Below are 15,540 nucleotides of genomic sequence, written 5' to 3' on the forward strand. Positions count from 1 at the left end.
GGCAGGGCCAACCCACTTTTTAAAGAGGGAAAGACTCAGGCCTGCCTTCCCCCACCCTCTCCATGACCTCACAAAGGGGATTTCCTTGGGACATCTCCTGCTCTGTGATGTCACAGAGCTCCAGGCCCTGCGACCGTTGGTGAGGTGAGGTATGGGACAGATGTTTGGGGGAGACGAGAGTGAGGAGCATCACAGAGCTGCTCTGTATCCATCCCTGAAGTCCAGCCAACTTTGGCACCACTTCATTCAACAGGAAGACAACTCGACCCTGGGAAGACCAGCCTGCCAGACGACAAAGGGAAGGTAAGAACCAGAGAGAGGAGGGGTTGGAGATTAATGAGAGGGAGTATCACAGGGCTTCGAAGGTGAAGCTCACAGTTACAGAGGGAGTGCACCATAATTTGCCCCCCTCCAGGCAGAAGGTATGCTTTTGTCCCTCTCAGGGACCAGGCCTCAGACTCACCATCAGTGAGTAAACCCCCCTGTCCTGGATGAGAGGCAACTTGATAGAGTTGCATATGGTATGAGGCACAACAGATAGTGTTCATAGCCAGAAACTTTTCTCTGCGTTGCAATGGTTAATAGCAGAGGACATCACTTAATGTGAAATGTCAAAGGTAGGTGTTTACACAGAGAACTAGTTGTCCAGAATGTACCATCAGGAATGGTGGCAGTGGATGATACAATAGGGCCATAAACTCTTCAACAGGCACAAGGATGTCAATGAGAAATGGAGGGTTATGGATTGTGTAGGAGGGATGGTTTAGATTGATCATGGACGTTTATATTTGTCCACAAGGTATTGTGGCTCGAAGTACCCATACTGAGCTGTCCTGTTCTATGTTCTGATTCTCCCTCAGATGATATTTCCCTCAACTTGCACTGAGACATTTAGTTAATTGTTATTATTGAGTCAAATAAATTATGTATAATTTATGTTCATATAATTTGTTCTATCGTTATTGTCTGCAAAATGTTCAAATCCGCTTCAAACAGCTTATTTTTGTGTTATTTACACCCTGGTTGTGTCTGCCCATGACAGTAAGTTTCAACTTGAACTTGTTGCTGCAAAGTTAGCAAGCCTATTATAAACTATTTTCCAGGGTTCTTGTTTGGATGTTGCTGTAACAGTGCAACAGAGTGACCTGCTAGGAAATTTCAGAGGGTGTTCAAGAGATGTTGGGTCCAGAGTCACATATTATAACCATATAACAATTACGCCACAGAAACAGGCCATCTCGGCCCTTCTAGTCCGTGCCAACGCTTACACTCACCTAGTCCCACTGGCCCGCACTCAGCCCATGACCCTCCATTCTTTTCCTAGCCATATACCTATCCAGTTTTACTTTAAATGACAAACCAAGTGGGGACAGGGGACCTTCTCCCCTGAGAGACATGAATGAATCTGATCAGTTTTAACCCACTTGTTCCCTGGTCACGGTTACCATGGTGATTGGTGGTTATTTCTCCAAATTCTGAAACTAGAATTGAACTTCTAATTTCAACAACGGTGATGTCATGAGGCATCACAGTTGGAACTATAACAGTCAGGTGTCTTACAGAATTAATTTCTTCATTTCACGGCAGAAGTGAAGCAGCGAATCGTCTGGGATGGCACGGTGAGGGTGTGAAGTGAGTGAAAAGATCAAAAGGAGAAAGCAACGAGGATACAAGAGAAAGAGCAGGAAGTCAGAAAATGGCAGAGTAAGTGTAGAAATAGCATTCTAAAAACAATACTGTGAATAGAGGAAAACAAGAGGGGAGATAAGAGGAGACGGCAAAGTAGAGTGAATGACCCAGAAACAAACAGGAAATGAGGGGCCAGCCCAAGTGAGGGCAGGGGGCTTCGAGGACAGCTGAGGGGAACACAAACGTTCAGATTCCACAGGAAAAGACCAGGAATAACCAGAAGGCAGCTGGAGAAGTCCAGAAAAGCAGAGTATCACAGGATACCATCAAAAGTACATCAGCAAGTACGGACAGTGGAGGGAAAAAGGTAATGTTAAACTTAATGGCTCTTTACCTGAATGTACAAACCATTTCTGCAGCAGGTAAGTTACTGGCACGTGGTCAGAGTAAATGGGCCCATAGAGATAACAGGTGAGGGTGTAGGAAGGCAACTAAATACCCGGAGTGATTCGATAGAAAATAAGGGTTTTTTGGGGGGGGGGGGGAAGGGCTGATATTGCAGTGTTGCATTGAGGCTGGAGTACAAAGGGACTGGGGCTCAGGAGGTTAGAGGTAGAATCAGTTAACAAAGGTCTGCTGGAGCATCTCATCACACTCTCCCGGGGTTAGACACAAGAGTGAATTCTCTCTATTCTTCTCCAACAGTAAAAAGCATCAGAAGAAGCAGAGACATCAGTTCAAGGACCCAGCCACCGGTCTTTCAACCACTGAGAAGGGTTCTATGCCTTTGCAAGAGTTGCCTTTTGGGGAGTTCTCCACCAACTTAAATCCAGTCAGAAATGAGACAGGAAACTGCCTTTCAGCCCCATCACCTGACCCATTCCTCTCTTCCCTGTGTCTCAGCCTATAGTCTCTATTCATCCAAGGGTTCCTCCAAATATAATTACATCCCCTTCCCTCATCTAAAGAATTAGTCCTCTCTATTCAGAACCACTCACCCAGTGTCTGCTTAGCCTGCCTTTATTGCACGCTTTCCATTGATACTTTCTAATACCAGGCAGTTCCTGTCACAGGAAAAGTCAAAGAGCCTCTGGTCAACAGCTTATTATGTTAGATATGCAGGTATTGGATCTTCTCGTCTGCAGGGCAATACACAGAGATTTTAGGCTTGACATCTTGCTAGTCCGAAGAGCCCATTGGATGTGAATTTTCCAAAGATTCGCCACAATCTGAGGTTGGAAATTTCATCCTCTCTCCTTCAACTAGGGGGTATTGAAGCATTAAAACAGCCTGCCTTTACTGTATGATCGTCTATACGTGTATCATTTCCTTCACCTAGTTTACCTATTTTCCTGTCTCTGTTTCTCTGGGTCAGATTCACTCCAGGTGTACAGTGTACATTTCCCATCTCTGTATCCCTGGGTCAGATTCACTCCAGGTGTACAGTGTACATGTCCCATCTCTGTATCCCTGGGTCAGATTCACTCCAGGTGTACAGTGTACATTTCCCATCTCTGTAGCCCTGGGTCAGATTCACTCCAGGTGTACAGTATACATTTCCCATCTCTGTAGCCCTGGGTCAGATTCACTCCAGGTGTACAGTGTACATTTCCCATCTCTGTATCCCTGGGTCAGATTCACTCCAGGTGTACAGTGTACATTTCCCGTCTCTGTATCCCTGGGTCAGATTCACTCCAGGTGTACAGTGTACATTTCCTGTCTCTGTATCCCTGGGTCAGATTCACTCCAGGTGTACAGTGTACATTTCCCATCTCTGTATCCCTGGGTCAGATTCACTCCAGGTGTACAGTGTACATTTCCCATCTCTGTAGCCCTGGGTCAGATTCACTCCAGGTGTACAGTGTACATTTCCTGTCTCTGTATCCCTGGGTCAGATTCACTCCAGGTGTACAGTGTACATTTCCCATCTCTGTATCCCTGGGTCAGATTCACTCCAGGTGTACAGTGTACATTTCCCGTCTCTGTATCCCTGGGTCAGATTCACTCCAGGTGTACAGTGTACATTTCCCATCTCTGTAGCCCTGGGTCAGATTCACTCCAGGTGTACAGTGTACATTTCCCATCTCTGTATCCCTGGGTCAGATTCACTCCAGGTGTACAGTGTACATTTCCCATCTCTGTATCCCTGGGTCAGATTCACTCCAGGTGTACAATGTACATTTCCTGTCTCTGTATCCCTGGGTCAGATTCATTCCAGGTGTACAGTGTACATTTCCCATCTCTGTATCCCTGGGTCAGATTCACTCCAGGTGTACAATGTACATTTCCCATCTCTGTATCCCTGGGTCAGATTCATTCCAGGTGTACAGTGTACATTTCCTGTCTCTGTATCCCTGGGTCAGGGGGCACAGGAGGAGAAGGTGGAAGCATGTGTGCAGAAATACCATGGCACAGATTTTCCATCCCCCAAACAATCACCTCTTTCCCTCCATCTCCATCCACCAGCAACTCACCACCACCACCCGGACTCTGTACTGCGAGGAATCCTGCAGCGTGTTTGGATGTGGAACTCGCAGATCACTGAAGTAACACCAACACGGGGCAGCCATGTTCCAGACCGCTCAGACCAAAGCTCAAACATTAGCAGGAGCCGGAGTCGCATGATGACATTGGAACTTTGCAATTTTCTTCAGTCTTTTTTAAACACACATGGGGGGAGTATGCCTGGAATGTTCTGCCAAGGACTGATACGATGGAGGCGTGTAAAATTCTCCCTGTCCCCTTCCCATCCTCACTGCGCGCCGGAGACTCAGTTTGATCCTCCTACCCCATCAGTCCCTTTCCCAAGCCATTTCTCCCAAACTTCCTCACACCGACAACCTCCCCCATCTACCCACTCCTACCCGACACAGGCTTCCTGACCCCGAAACATCAAGTGTCCGTCTGTCCCCACAGATGTCGCTCAGACCACCGAGTTCCCTCCACCGGGGACACGAGAGATGCTGATGCTGGAATCTAGAGCAACACACTGATTCTGTAACCGTTCTCCGACAGGGAGGGTTACAGGGGCTGTCGTAGTGTATAGAGGTAAGGACGGGTCTAGGGGCCAGAGAATTTTCACATAGGGTGCAGGGGCTGGGGGTTTCACAGAGACAGGTGTGTTTGGTCCAGTGGGAGTTTACAGAAACAGGTACATCGGTAGGTTAGGGTTAGATGGGGTTGTGGAGGATAGAGAAGCATAGGGGCCAAAGGGAAGGAGAGGATGTGACTCCGTAACCCCCTCCAGCCCCTACACCCCTCCCCGTCAGAGAAAGGTTGCAGAATCTGTGTGTTGTTCCCGATCTCAGCGTCAGCATCTCTCACGTCCCCACTGGAGGGAACTCTGTGGTCTGAGTGGGATCTGTGGGGGCAGAGGGACACCTGACATTCCGGGATCCGGAACCCCATGTTGGGATGGAGAGGGTAGACTGGAGGAGGCTGTCAGTGTGGGGAGGTGAGGAGGGAGCAGCTGAGGAAAGGGGCTGGTGGGGCAGAAGGAGGGTTGGACTGATTCTCTGGTGTACAGTGAGAATGGGAAGGGGGCAGGGAGAGGAGAATCTGGCATGTGAAAGGGGGTAGGAGGGAGAGAGAGTCATCCCTCCATTCTCGGCACATTCAAATGCGAATCTGAGTCTTTTACACACCTCCATCGTAGAAGGATCCAAATTTTTCTTTGCAATATGCCATCTTACATTGTATTTTTTATTGCAACTTGATTGCAAATTTACATTTTACACTGTACTGCTGCCACAAAAATAAAATAAATTTCATGACACATGTGAATGATGATAAACCTAATTCTGACATCAGTCTCTATTGTGGACTGAGGACGTGAAGGGGTCAGGGAGAGGGGAATCATGGTTGAGAAAAGGGGATGTGGGGGGGGGGGTGAGTGGGAAGCAGCAGAGAGACGTTCTGTAACGATCATTAAACCAATCATTTGGAACCAAGTGACCCTGCCTGGTGGTTCAGGGCTGGCTGTGCCTGCAACATCACCACTCTACCATGCCCTCCTTCCCTGTCACCTTCCCACATCCCTCCCACGGCACTCCACCCTCACCATTCCCAACATCCTTTGCTCCTGCCAGATATACAAACTCAGTCTCAGCTCCATGTTGGCAAGTATTTAAAATTCTTCATCAGTGAATAAACCCCCGTAAACTGGACACGAGTCCCCCCAGTAACAATGGCATCTGTCCTCCTGATCTAACAGCTCTACAGAAAGGGGTGAAACTCCCCAATGCTCTGGGAAGAGAAGCTCCACACAATGACTCCACAATCAAAGTTCGACCTGCTTGCCTGGTTTTGTTTGAGGGTGACTGCAATCTATTGTTGCCAAGCTCCAAATCTCTCTCTACCTGTTTCCTCACTGCATCAACTCACTCTCATTTCCTCACCTTCAACTCACTTTTCCTGCTCCTCCAATGATTCAAGTCATCCATCATGCCTATTCCGAATGCTGCTTCTGCATTTCAGTTCAGCACTCAACACTACTGTCCCACAGATCTTGGTGAACAAACTCCTCCTCCTCGGTTTAAATACACCGTTGTGCAACTGGGTGTTGCACTTCCGAACCAACAGATAGTGAGGATGCACAACACTTCCTCCCTCACCATCATCCTCAACATGCTCTGCTCACACACGACTGCTCGGCCAAACACCCGAGCAATTGCATAGTCAAGTTGACTGATAACACAACAGTGGTGGGGCTCCTGACCGTCAATGATGAGAAAAGGTGGAAGAGCTCAAAGCTTAGTTCCAGACAAATAACCACTTCCTCAATGTCAACAAGACAAAAGAGATGGTTTTCAAATCTGGGAAAACTCACTTCACTCACACCTCTCTTTACATCAGCAGCACGGCAGTGGAAACAGTGAACAGTTTCAAACTCCTGGGAGTGGACATCTTGCACAACCTTTCATGGTCCCAGAACACATTGTACACTGTCACGAAAGCTCACAAACACCTCTACTCTCTCCGGAGGCTGAAGAGAGCTGGACTGTGTACATTTACACTCATGTCCTTCTACAGATTCGCAGCAGAGAGCATCCTAACATGCTACATCTCTGCAGAGTACAGAAACCTCTGTGGAGGGCAGGAAGGCTCCACAATGGGGGTAGTTCATACCGCCCAACACATCAGCAGTACCCGCCTACCAGCCATAAAGGACATAGCTACAGAGAGAGTTGTCTATTTAATATTACAGTAATATTTGAGTAATCTTGTAAATATATTGTTTGATGAAGCACTCTTTGTTGTTTATATAATTCATTATGGTTACATGTAAAGAATACGTGCACTGCGCCCATCATGTCACCACGATATGTGTGCACCTTGCGAAAAGTAAATAAACAAGTTCACGTTTATCTCCCGTCTCCTTGCTTTCATTTTAATGTTTTCGAGTTACAAAACATAACAGAAAGTTGTGTAAAAGGGCCAGCGGCATCATAAAGGATCACACCACTTCACTCAAGGTATGCATATCCCACTCCTGTCAGGGAGGAGGCCATGTAGCATGCACGGCAGGACCACCAGACTCAAAAACAGTTACTTTGCCCAAGCAGTCAGTCTGGTCAACACCTTCGCCCACTAACCCAGCCCTCCATCAGTACTTTATCATTTCCTGTCAGGCATCTTATGCACAGCCTCGTGTCACTTTATGGACACACAATCAATGTATGTAACCTATCTTAAGTATTTATATATATATTTTTTTAATTATTGTGTTCTTTATTATTTGTGGGTTTTTTTGTGCTATACCAGATTCTGAGTAACAATTACTTTGTTCTGTTAACACTTGCATACAGGAAATGACATTAAACAATTTTGATTTCTGAGAAGTTGCTCCCGCCATTGGGCACATTTTCAAAGAGTGCCGCCACCCAGGCCATGCTCCTTTCTCGCTGCTGCCATCAGGAAGGAGGGACAGCAGCCTCAGGACTCACACCACCAGGTTCAGGAACAGTTATTACCTCTCAACCACCAGGTTCTTGAGCCAGTGTGGATTAAGTTCAAAGTAAATTTTATTATCAGAGTACATGCATGTCACTGGATACAACCCTGAAATTCTTATCCTGCGGGCATACAGAAGAGTTACTGTGAACAATGGACAACAAATTGTGCAAATGCAGATACAAATAAATAGCAACAATAAGGAGCATAAAATAACAAGATAAAAGAATACTTAAATGAGTGTAGTTATCCTGTTTTGTTCAAGAGCCTGATGGTTAAGGGATGGTAACTGTTCTTGAAGCTGATGGTCCTGAGGCTCTTGCCCATGTGAGTAACTAAGAATCACAAATCGGAAGAATACACACAGGAGGGTGTCGAGTCCATTACAATGTAAAAGCCAAAAACTATTTAACTGGCCTCTCCTTTCTCCACTGCACTGTAGCTTCTAATATTTCCAAAACGTCCTTCACTTTTTCCTCTGAAAGCCTCAGCCCGAAACGTCAACTGTCTACACTTTTCCATGGATGCTACCGGGCCTGCTGAGCTCCACCAGTTCGCCTCAATTGCATGCGGGGCATGCTACTACCCGTGAACACAGGAACCTGAAGCACTTAATGATTCAGAAACAGCTTCTTCCTCTCTGCCAAAGTGCATGAATCCATTATCCATTTTATTTCACTGTTTTGTAACTTGTAGTCATGTTGTGTCTTTGTACTGCTGCCAAAAAAATTCCTGTTATATAAAGTGATAATAAACCAGAGTCTGATTCATAAAGTAAAACGATAAATGTCATGCAATAAAAAATAAAACCAGCCACTATTAAAAATCAATGGCAGACTTGTCACTGTCCAGAGGGTAAACTAAAGAAATGTTGTTTGAGACCGTGCACTACCAATGAAAAAATATCAGCAATAGCAAAAACCCAAAGCTTAAAATATTTTAGCAATTTAGCTCGCTTTTCAGAAGTCACCAATGTTGCCCATTTCCTGCATTCTGTTCTTAGTAGGTTATTTGAGAGTGATTTTTCTGATCTTACCTTGTCCCATTTGGCATTAATTTCTTCACGGGTTATGCTGGTATATGGATTGGACTTTGCAGATGAAATGCCATAAGTCTGAATAATCTTCTGCACTTCATTGAGAATTCCCAGAATGGCTTGTCTCTCACTGTCTGCTTCTGAAAGGGTGGCTTTAAACTGTTCATGAGCCATTACAAGATTCTGAACATCAGGAGAAATGTGCAGAAAGAAAGCTTCATTATAAATTATGATCATTTATTGGTGGCACAGATAATATTGTAATTGTCACTTTTAAAGATCAGGTCCATGCAAGTCTCTGGTTTGTTCGGAGTGCAGATAAATGCCAGCCTTTTTCTCTGGAACCCGTGACAACAAGCACATTTCTGCATGTTGTTATTTAACTAAATAAAATATAATTGAAAGGATTGTTTTATCTAGAGTACAATGAAAACAATTGGTCTAATGAAGTACCAATGCCAGGTACTGACCACCCAACATACCTTTACCTTCACCTCTTCTCTATTTTCCACAGGATCACTCTCTCCTTGATTCCCTTGTCCATTCATCCCTCCCAGCACTTCTCCTGCAAGTGGCCAAAGTGCAACACATGCCCATTGACCTCCTCCCTCACCTCTATTCAGGGCCCAAACTGCCTTTCCAGGTGAGGCAACACTACAACCTGCAAATCTGCTGGGATCCAATGCTCCCGATGCAGCCTCCTCTAAACTGCTAAGACCCATCGTAAATTGGGGGACCACTTTGTCGAGCTCCTCTGCTATGTCCACAAAAAGCATAACTTCACGGTAACTAAACATTTTAATTCCAATTCCCATTCCCAATCCAACATGCCAGTCCATGGCCTCCTCTTGTGCTACGATGAGGCCACCCTCAGGGTAAATGAGAAACACCTCATATTCAATCTGGGTAGCCCCCAACTTGATGGCATGAACATTGATTCCCCTTTCTAGTATAAAGATTTTTTTAACTCCCCCTCCTTTCTTCTTCTATTCCCCACTTTGTCCTCTTGCCTTTTCTCACTTGCCTATCATCTCCCCCAGGTCCCTTCCTCCTTCCCTTTCTCCTGCAGTTCACTCTCCTCTCCTATCAGATTCCTTCTGCTGCCCTTTACCCTTACCACCCACCTAACTTCACCTAGCACCTTCTAACATTCCTCCCTCCCCTCCCAACTTTTTTTATTCTGGTGTCTTTCCCCTTTCCTTTCCAGCCCTGAAGGGTCTTGGACCAAAATGTTGACCGTTTATTCCTTTCGGATGTTGCTGACCTGCTAAGTTCCTCCAGCATTTTGTGTGTGTTGCCAAAGCGACAACATGCAAAGCTCCATCCCACAGCTTGATATGGAAATACAATTAGAACAAACTAGCATATTTTCCCAAAGCAACATCACTGTGTCCATTGTTTTAACTGTACCTGAATCTCTTCAATGCTGTGGACAATAAACATGTCTTGCAGATCTTCCATTGCTCCTTCCATCCAGTTGTTAAAGGGTGAAGCCCTCTTTACAAATTCTAAGAAGAGCTGATCGATAGTTTCCAGTAATTTTTCAGTTCTCTGCAAGTTGGACAGAGCAAGAACATTTACTTCCCTGCTGTAGAAGGACTGTGAAATACAGAGGTCATTAGTCATTAATCATGGAACTAAAACACTTCTTTATTGCACCTGCAGCTTTGTTTGGCACTTGTTTGGGACCCCCTCAGAAATCTGCTGCCCACGTCCCTTCTTCCCACTGCCATTCCAGTTCCCCTAGATGCAAAGGCAGAGGGAAGAGTGGATATGGGCAACAGCTTTTAAGGGCATTCAGTTAGTTGATGCTTTATGCCACCTAGTGGGTGAAAGCAAGATTGTGATCCTTTTCTCTATCAACCAGAGTGGCCTGCACAGTAAGGAAAATGCCAAGAGACACACTGATACAAGTCATAGAGTCATTAGGCATAAAGGAGGGTGTTTAGGCTCTGTGCACCAGCTCTGCAGGACAACCAGTTAGTTCTATTCACACAAATTGCCTCCAAAGCTACACAATTTCTTTTCCTCCAGTGCTTACCTTTTGAAATCATTGACCATCCAGGATTCCAGCTTTGCTTGTGGGCATCCAGAGACCTGTTGTCAAGCACATCCACTACAAGTGGGACTTCCTCGTGGCTGAACGTTTTAATTCCGATTCCCGTTCCTAGTCTGACGTGTCAATCCATGGCCTCCTCATGTGCCACGATGAGGCCACTCTCGGGGTGGAGGAGCAACACATTATATTCCGTCTGGGTATCCTCCAACTGATGGCATGAATATCAATTTCTCCTTCTTGTGAATGAATTCCACCCCTCCGCCCTCTATTCCCCACTCTCACCTTTTGTTTCTTCTCACCTGCTTATTACTTCCCCCGGGTCCCTTTCTCCTGTGGTCCTCTCTTCTCTCCTATCAGATTCTTCCTTCACAAGCCCTTGACCTTTCCCACCAACCAGGCTTCACCTATCACCTTCCAGCCAGCCTCTTTCCCCTCCCCCACCTTTTTATGCAGGCATCTCCCCCCTTCCCTCTCACAACTGAAGAAGGATCTCAGTCTGTTTACTCATTTCCATACATGCTGCCTGACTTGCTCAGCATATCCAGCATTTCCTGTGTGTTCCTTTCATTACTTGATAGGGTCTCAATGAGCTCCCCCTTCATTCTTCTAAATACCAGCAAGTACAAGCCCAAAGCCATCAAATGCACCCCAGACATTAACCCTTTCATTCCTGGAATCATTCTTGTGAACCTCCTCTGGATCCTCTCCAATGTCAGCACATCATTTCTTAGATAAGGGGCCCAAACCTGCTCACAATGCTCCAGGTGAGGCCTCACCAGTGCCTTATGAAGCCTCAGCATTACATCCTTGCTTTTATATTCCAGTCCTCTCAAAATGAATGCTAACATTGAATTTGTTCCACTCAAAAGTTCTTTTATATAACCAGCAACATCAGTGTTCACTGCTCCTTCCATCTCAACTAAAGGCAAAAAATAACACCATCCCTACAACAAAAACATGATAAACTCAGAAATTTATTGAATAGACTATTTATTTGTATGGTTTCCCCCCACATCATCTCAGTGCTTTTTGTTCAAGATCTAAGGCCATATCCCCTGATCCTGTAACATCGGGAATTAGACATTGAACAACATGATTTGCCACTTCAACTGAGACTCAGTACTGGCCGGGGACACCTGCCTTCACTTGTTTATCATTCCAGGGAGCTTGGAGATTTTGTGCAAGAGAGGTTGGTGGTATATTAGCAGTGTTATGCTTGCTTGCAGTGACTAGCCCAGGTCTCAGAGGCGTAAAGGATCAAGACCCAAACTTGCACAAATCAGGTGCTCTATTCTTTTATCAAGCTCGGTAAGCCCTCCTTCTCCACAAGCCTAAATTTATTAATCAGCCTTTGCCAGAAACTTCAACCACCAGACAGACAATTGCGTTCCCTCTGTCAATCTTCTCTGAGAGAGAAAGATGGCACGATGGGGAAGCATCAAGTACAATGGATTCCAGTTAATTGGGGCAACTCCTTATTTGAGACAACTCAAACAACCAACACAAATCTGGAAAATAGACTGGATTCCCTTAGTTTATTTGGGACACTATGCTGCTTAATTGGGACAAGAGACTGTTGCCAAATGTTCTCTAACTAGAGTCAATCGCGGACACGTCGTGTGGCTGTTAGACATGGTTAGAGGGAACAGTTTTGAAATAGCGTCACTTGTATGTTTTCAAAAAGCAGTGACTTCAGTCACTTAAAGTTGATCAGCAATAAACAGAAAGGGAAATTCAGAAACAATTTGCTGGCTGCAGTTTCAAGCCTTCAGGCTTGGAGATGCCAGCAGTCAAAATGAAGCTATTTCTCTTCTTCAAAAAATTCGAAATTACGAAGAATTTGAATGCATTGACAATCATTTTGAACGTTACAATTAAAATGAAGATTTGGAGGATGCAATCATCAAAAGCACTGTTTGAAGGCAGTCCACTATCTGCTCTGGGTGGCTACGCTGATTTTGTTCATTTACAGTCAATCAAAAGAACACATCAGTGTACACTGCAGGGATTCCTCTGTCGATAACCATTAGGAACAAATAGTCAGTTTTATAGTACTGTTGTAATTTTGGTAGTCTTCAAGCAACACACACAAAATGCTGGTGGAACACAGCAGGCCAGGCAGCATCTAGAGGAAGAAGCACTGTCGACGTTTCGGGCCGAGACCCTTCGTCAGGACTAACTGAAAGAAAAGATTGTAAGAGATGTGGGAGGGGGAAATCCGAAATGATAGGAGAAGGAGGAGGGGGAGGGATAAAGCTAACAGCTGGAAAGTTGATTGGAAAAAGTGATACGAAGCTGGAGAAGGGAAAGGATCATGGGACAGGAGGCCCTGGGAGAAAGAAAGGGGAAGGGGAGCACCAGAGGGAGATGGAGAACAGGCAAAGAGTGATTGTGAGAGGGGCAGAGAGAGAAAAAAGGAGGAAAAAAAGTGGAATAATTAATAAATACATAAATACATACATACAGGATGGGGTAAGAAGGAGAGGAGGGGCATTAATGGAAGTTAAAGAGATCAATGTTCATGCCATCAGGTTGGAGGCTACCCAGAGGGTATATAAGGTGTTGTTCCTCCAACCTGAGTGTGGCTTCATCTTGGCAGTAGAGGAGGCCATGGATCAGAATGGGAACGGGACTTGGAATTAAAATATGTGGTCACTGGAAGATCCTGCTTTCTCTGGTGGACAGAACATAGGTGTTCAGCGAAGCGGTCTCCCAGTCTGCGTCGGGTCTCACCAACATATAGAAGGCTGCATCGGGAGCACCGGACACAGTATACCACACCAGCCGACTCACAGGTGAAGTGTCGCCTCACCTGGAAGGACTGTCTGGGGCCCTGAATGGTGGTGAGGGAGGAAGTGTAAGGGCAGGTGCAGCACTTGTTCCACTTACAAGGATAAGGGATAAGAGCCGGGAGGGAGATTGGTGGGAAGGAATGGGAGGGACGAATGGACAAGGGAGTCATGTAGGAAGCGATCCCTGCAGAAAGCAGAAAGAGGCGGGGAGGGAAAGATGTGCTTGGTAGTGGGATCCCGTTGGAGGTGGCAGAATTTACGGAGAATTATATGTTGGACCTCGTGTTTAGTAGTCTTCTAATTTGTTCTATTTAAATACATAATTTGCTACTCAGTTAAATGGTAGTTTCTCTTTTTTATACCTTTCAACTATTTCCATGAAACTTTGGCTATTTGGGGCCACCATTTAATTGGCCCAAAATATACTGGGTATGATATATTCCAATTAAACAAAACCCACTGTTTTCCTGCTACAATTCAAATCCACAGTCACACCGATGGGTACTTCAGTAAGCAACATCGTTTAAAATTCCTATTGATTCTTAAACCTAGCGAGAGCAGCAGATTCCAGATTATAGACTTGGGTGGTGAATGCAGTTCCCCTTTATGAAAATGGAAGTGGGGATGGTGCACTGGTTTGCCAATACAATTGAAACAGAGGTTTCAGATCCCAACTCCCGACTATCCTGCTAGAGAATTTACAGTGTTTAGAAAATAAAATAGAAGAGATCAGAGCAAGATTGCAGTACCAGAGACATCGGGGATAGCTGTGTACTTTGCTTCATGGGAATGTGGCCCGCATCTAACCTTTTCATGAGCAGAACTGAGACAGAACGTGGCAGTTCTGTCCCAGTCCAGCTCACTCGACCTGGAACATCTGGCAGTCAAATGTCGCACTTTTTTTATCTGGCAAGGGAGTTTTCTGCCATCGTCCTGTGGCGGTGTATATTTGACCTCAGGCCAGTGTCAGCCAGGCACTGGAGGGGCTACACTCTGCAAGCAAGAGACACGAGACAGCACATCTTGATGCTTTTCCTGTCATTGTGGGGGGTTCCAGGCCAGCTTGAAGACGTCTCTGAACAACTTCCACCAACATATCAGCCGTGGAGCCAGAGCAGCCAACACACTTGACCACCATCAAGAACACTTACTACCCACACATTGGAAAGCCTGGTCACCCGGCATGTTGGCAGAGATGAAAGCCCGCAGCACCAGTGGCGAGGACAGGAAGGCAAGGTCAAGGCAGGCAGAGGAGGAGTGCTTACAGGACTGCTTTGAGTGGCTGGACTGGACAATATTCAGAGACTGACTGACTTCATCAAGACTTGTGTAGATGAGTGTGTGCCAAACATACCCAAAGCAAAAGCCGTGCATGACCCAGAAGATTCATAGTCTGCTGAGGGCCAGATCTGTGGTTTTCAAGACCGGTGATTACCAGCTATACAAGTAGTCCAGGTATGATCTACAGAAGGCTATTTTAATAGTGAATAAAGAATTCTGGTTGAAGTTCGAGACTCCCATGCACATCAGCTCTGGCAGGGTTTGCAAGCCTTTATTTCCTACAGGGCGATACTTAACATCATGAATGCTGTGACGCTTCACTCCCAGACAAGCTCAATGCCTTTTATGCACGCTTTGCAAAGGAGAATAAGACGACACCTGTGAAAATTCTGCGGCATCTGGTGACACCCTGTCACCTTTGTCTTGGAGGCAGAAGTCAGAACATCTTTCAAGAGGGTGAATCCTCTCATGGTGCCAGGCCCCAATGGTGCATCTGGTTTGGCATTGAAAACATGTGCCAGCCAACTGGTGGGAGTGTTCTAGGATAACTTCCATCTGTCACTGCTGCAGTCAGAGGTCAGAGATACAAAAGGGCAACAATCATTCCAGTGCCCAAGGGGAGCAGGCTGAGCTGTCTCAACAACTATCACCCAGTTGCACACATGGTTACTGTGACGAAGTGCTTTGAGACACTGGTCAAGCCTAAGCAAGGACCTGGGCTTGCATATGGTCTACAGCGATGCAATCTCACTGATTCTCCACTTGGCCTTTGATCACCCAGACAATGATAA

The 15,540-nt window shown here is 45.8% G+C and overlaps 1 protein-coding gene across 6 annotated transcripts in view; it reads right to left on the minus strand.

Moving 5' to 3' along the window:
- Window positions 1-15,540, minus strand: part of LOC132402708 (alpha-actinin-2-like) — a 104,058-nt gene that overhangs the window by 25,788 nt on the left and 62,730 nt on the right. For all 6 annotated transcript variants that reach the window (XM_059985669.1, XM_059985670.1, XM_059985665.1 and 3 more), the window contains 2 exons: window positions 10,028-10,168; window positions 8,618-8,800 (listed from right to left, as the gene is read on the minus strand). In XM_059985669.1, coding sequence (XP_059841652.1) covers window positions 8,618-8,800; window positions 10,028-10,168 — 324 coding nt within the window. The remainder of the gene's footprint in view (window positions 1-8,617; window positions 8,801-10,027; window positions 10,169-15,540) is intronic.

Source organism: Hypanus sabinus, chromosome 12, assembly GCF_030144855.1.
Source record: "Hypanus sabinus isolate sHypSab1 chromosome 12, sHypSab1.hap1, whole genome shotgun sequence".
In the NCBI taxonomy this organism is placed as follows: Eukaryota; Metazoa; Chordata; class Chondrichthyes; order Myliobatiformes; family Dasyatidae; genus Hypanus; species Hypanus sabinus.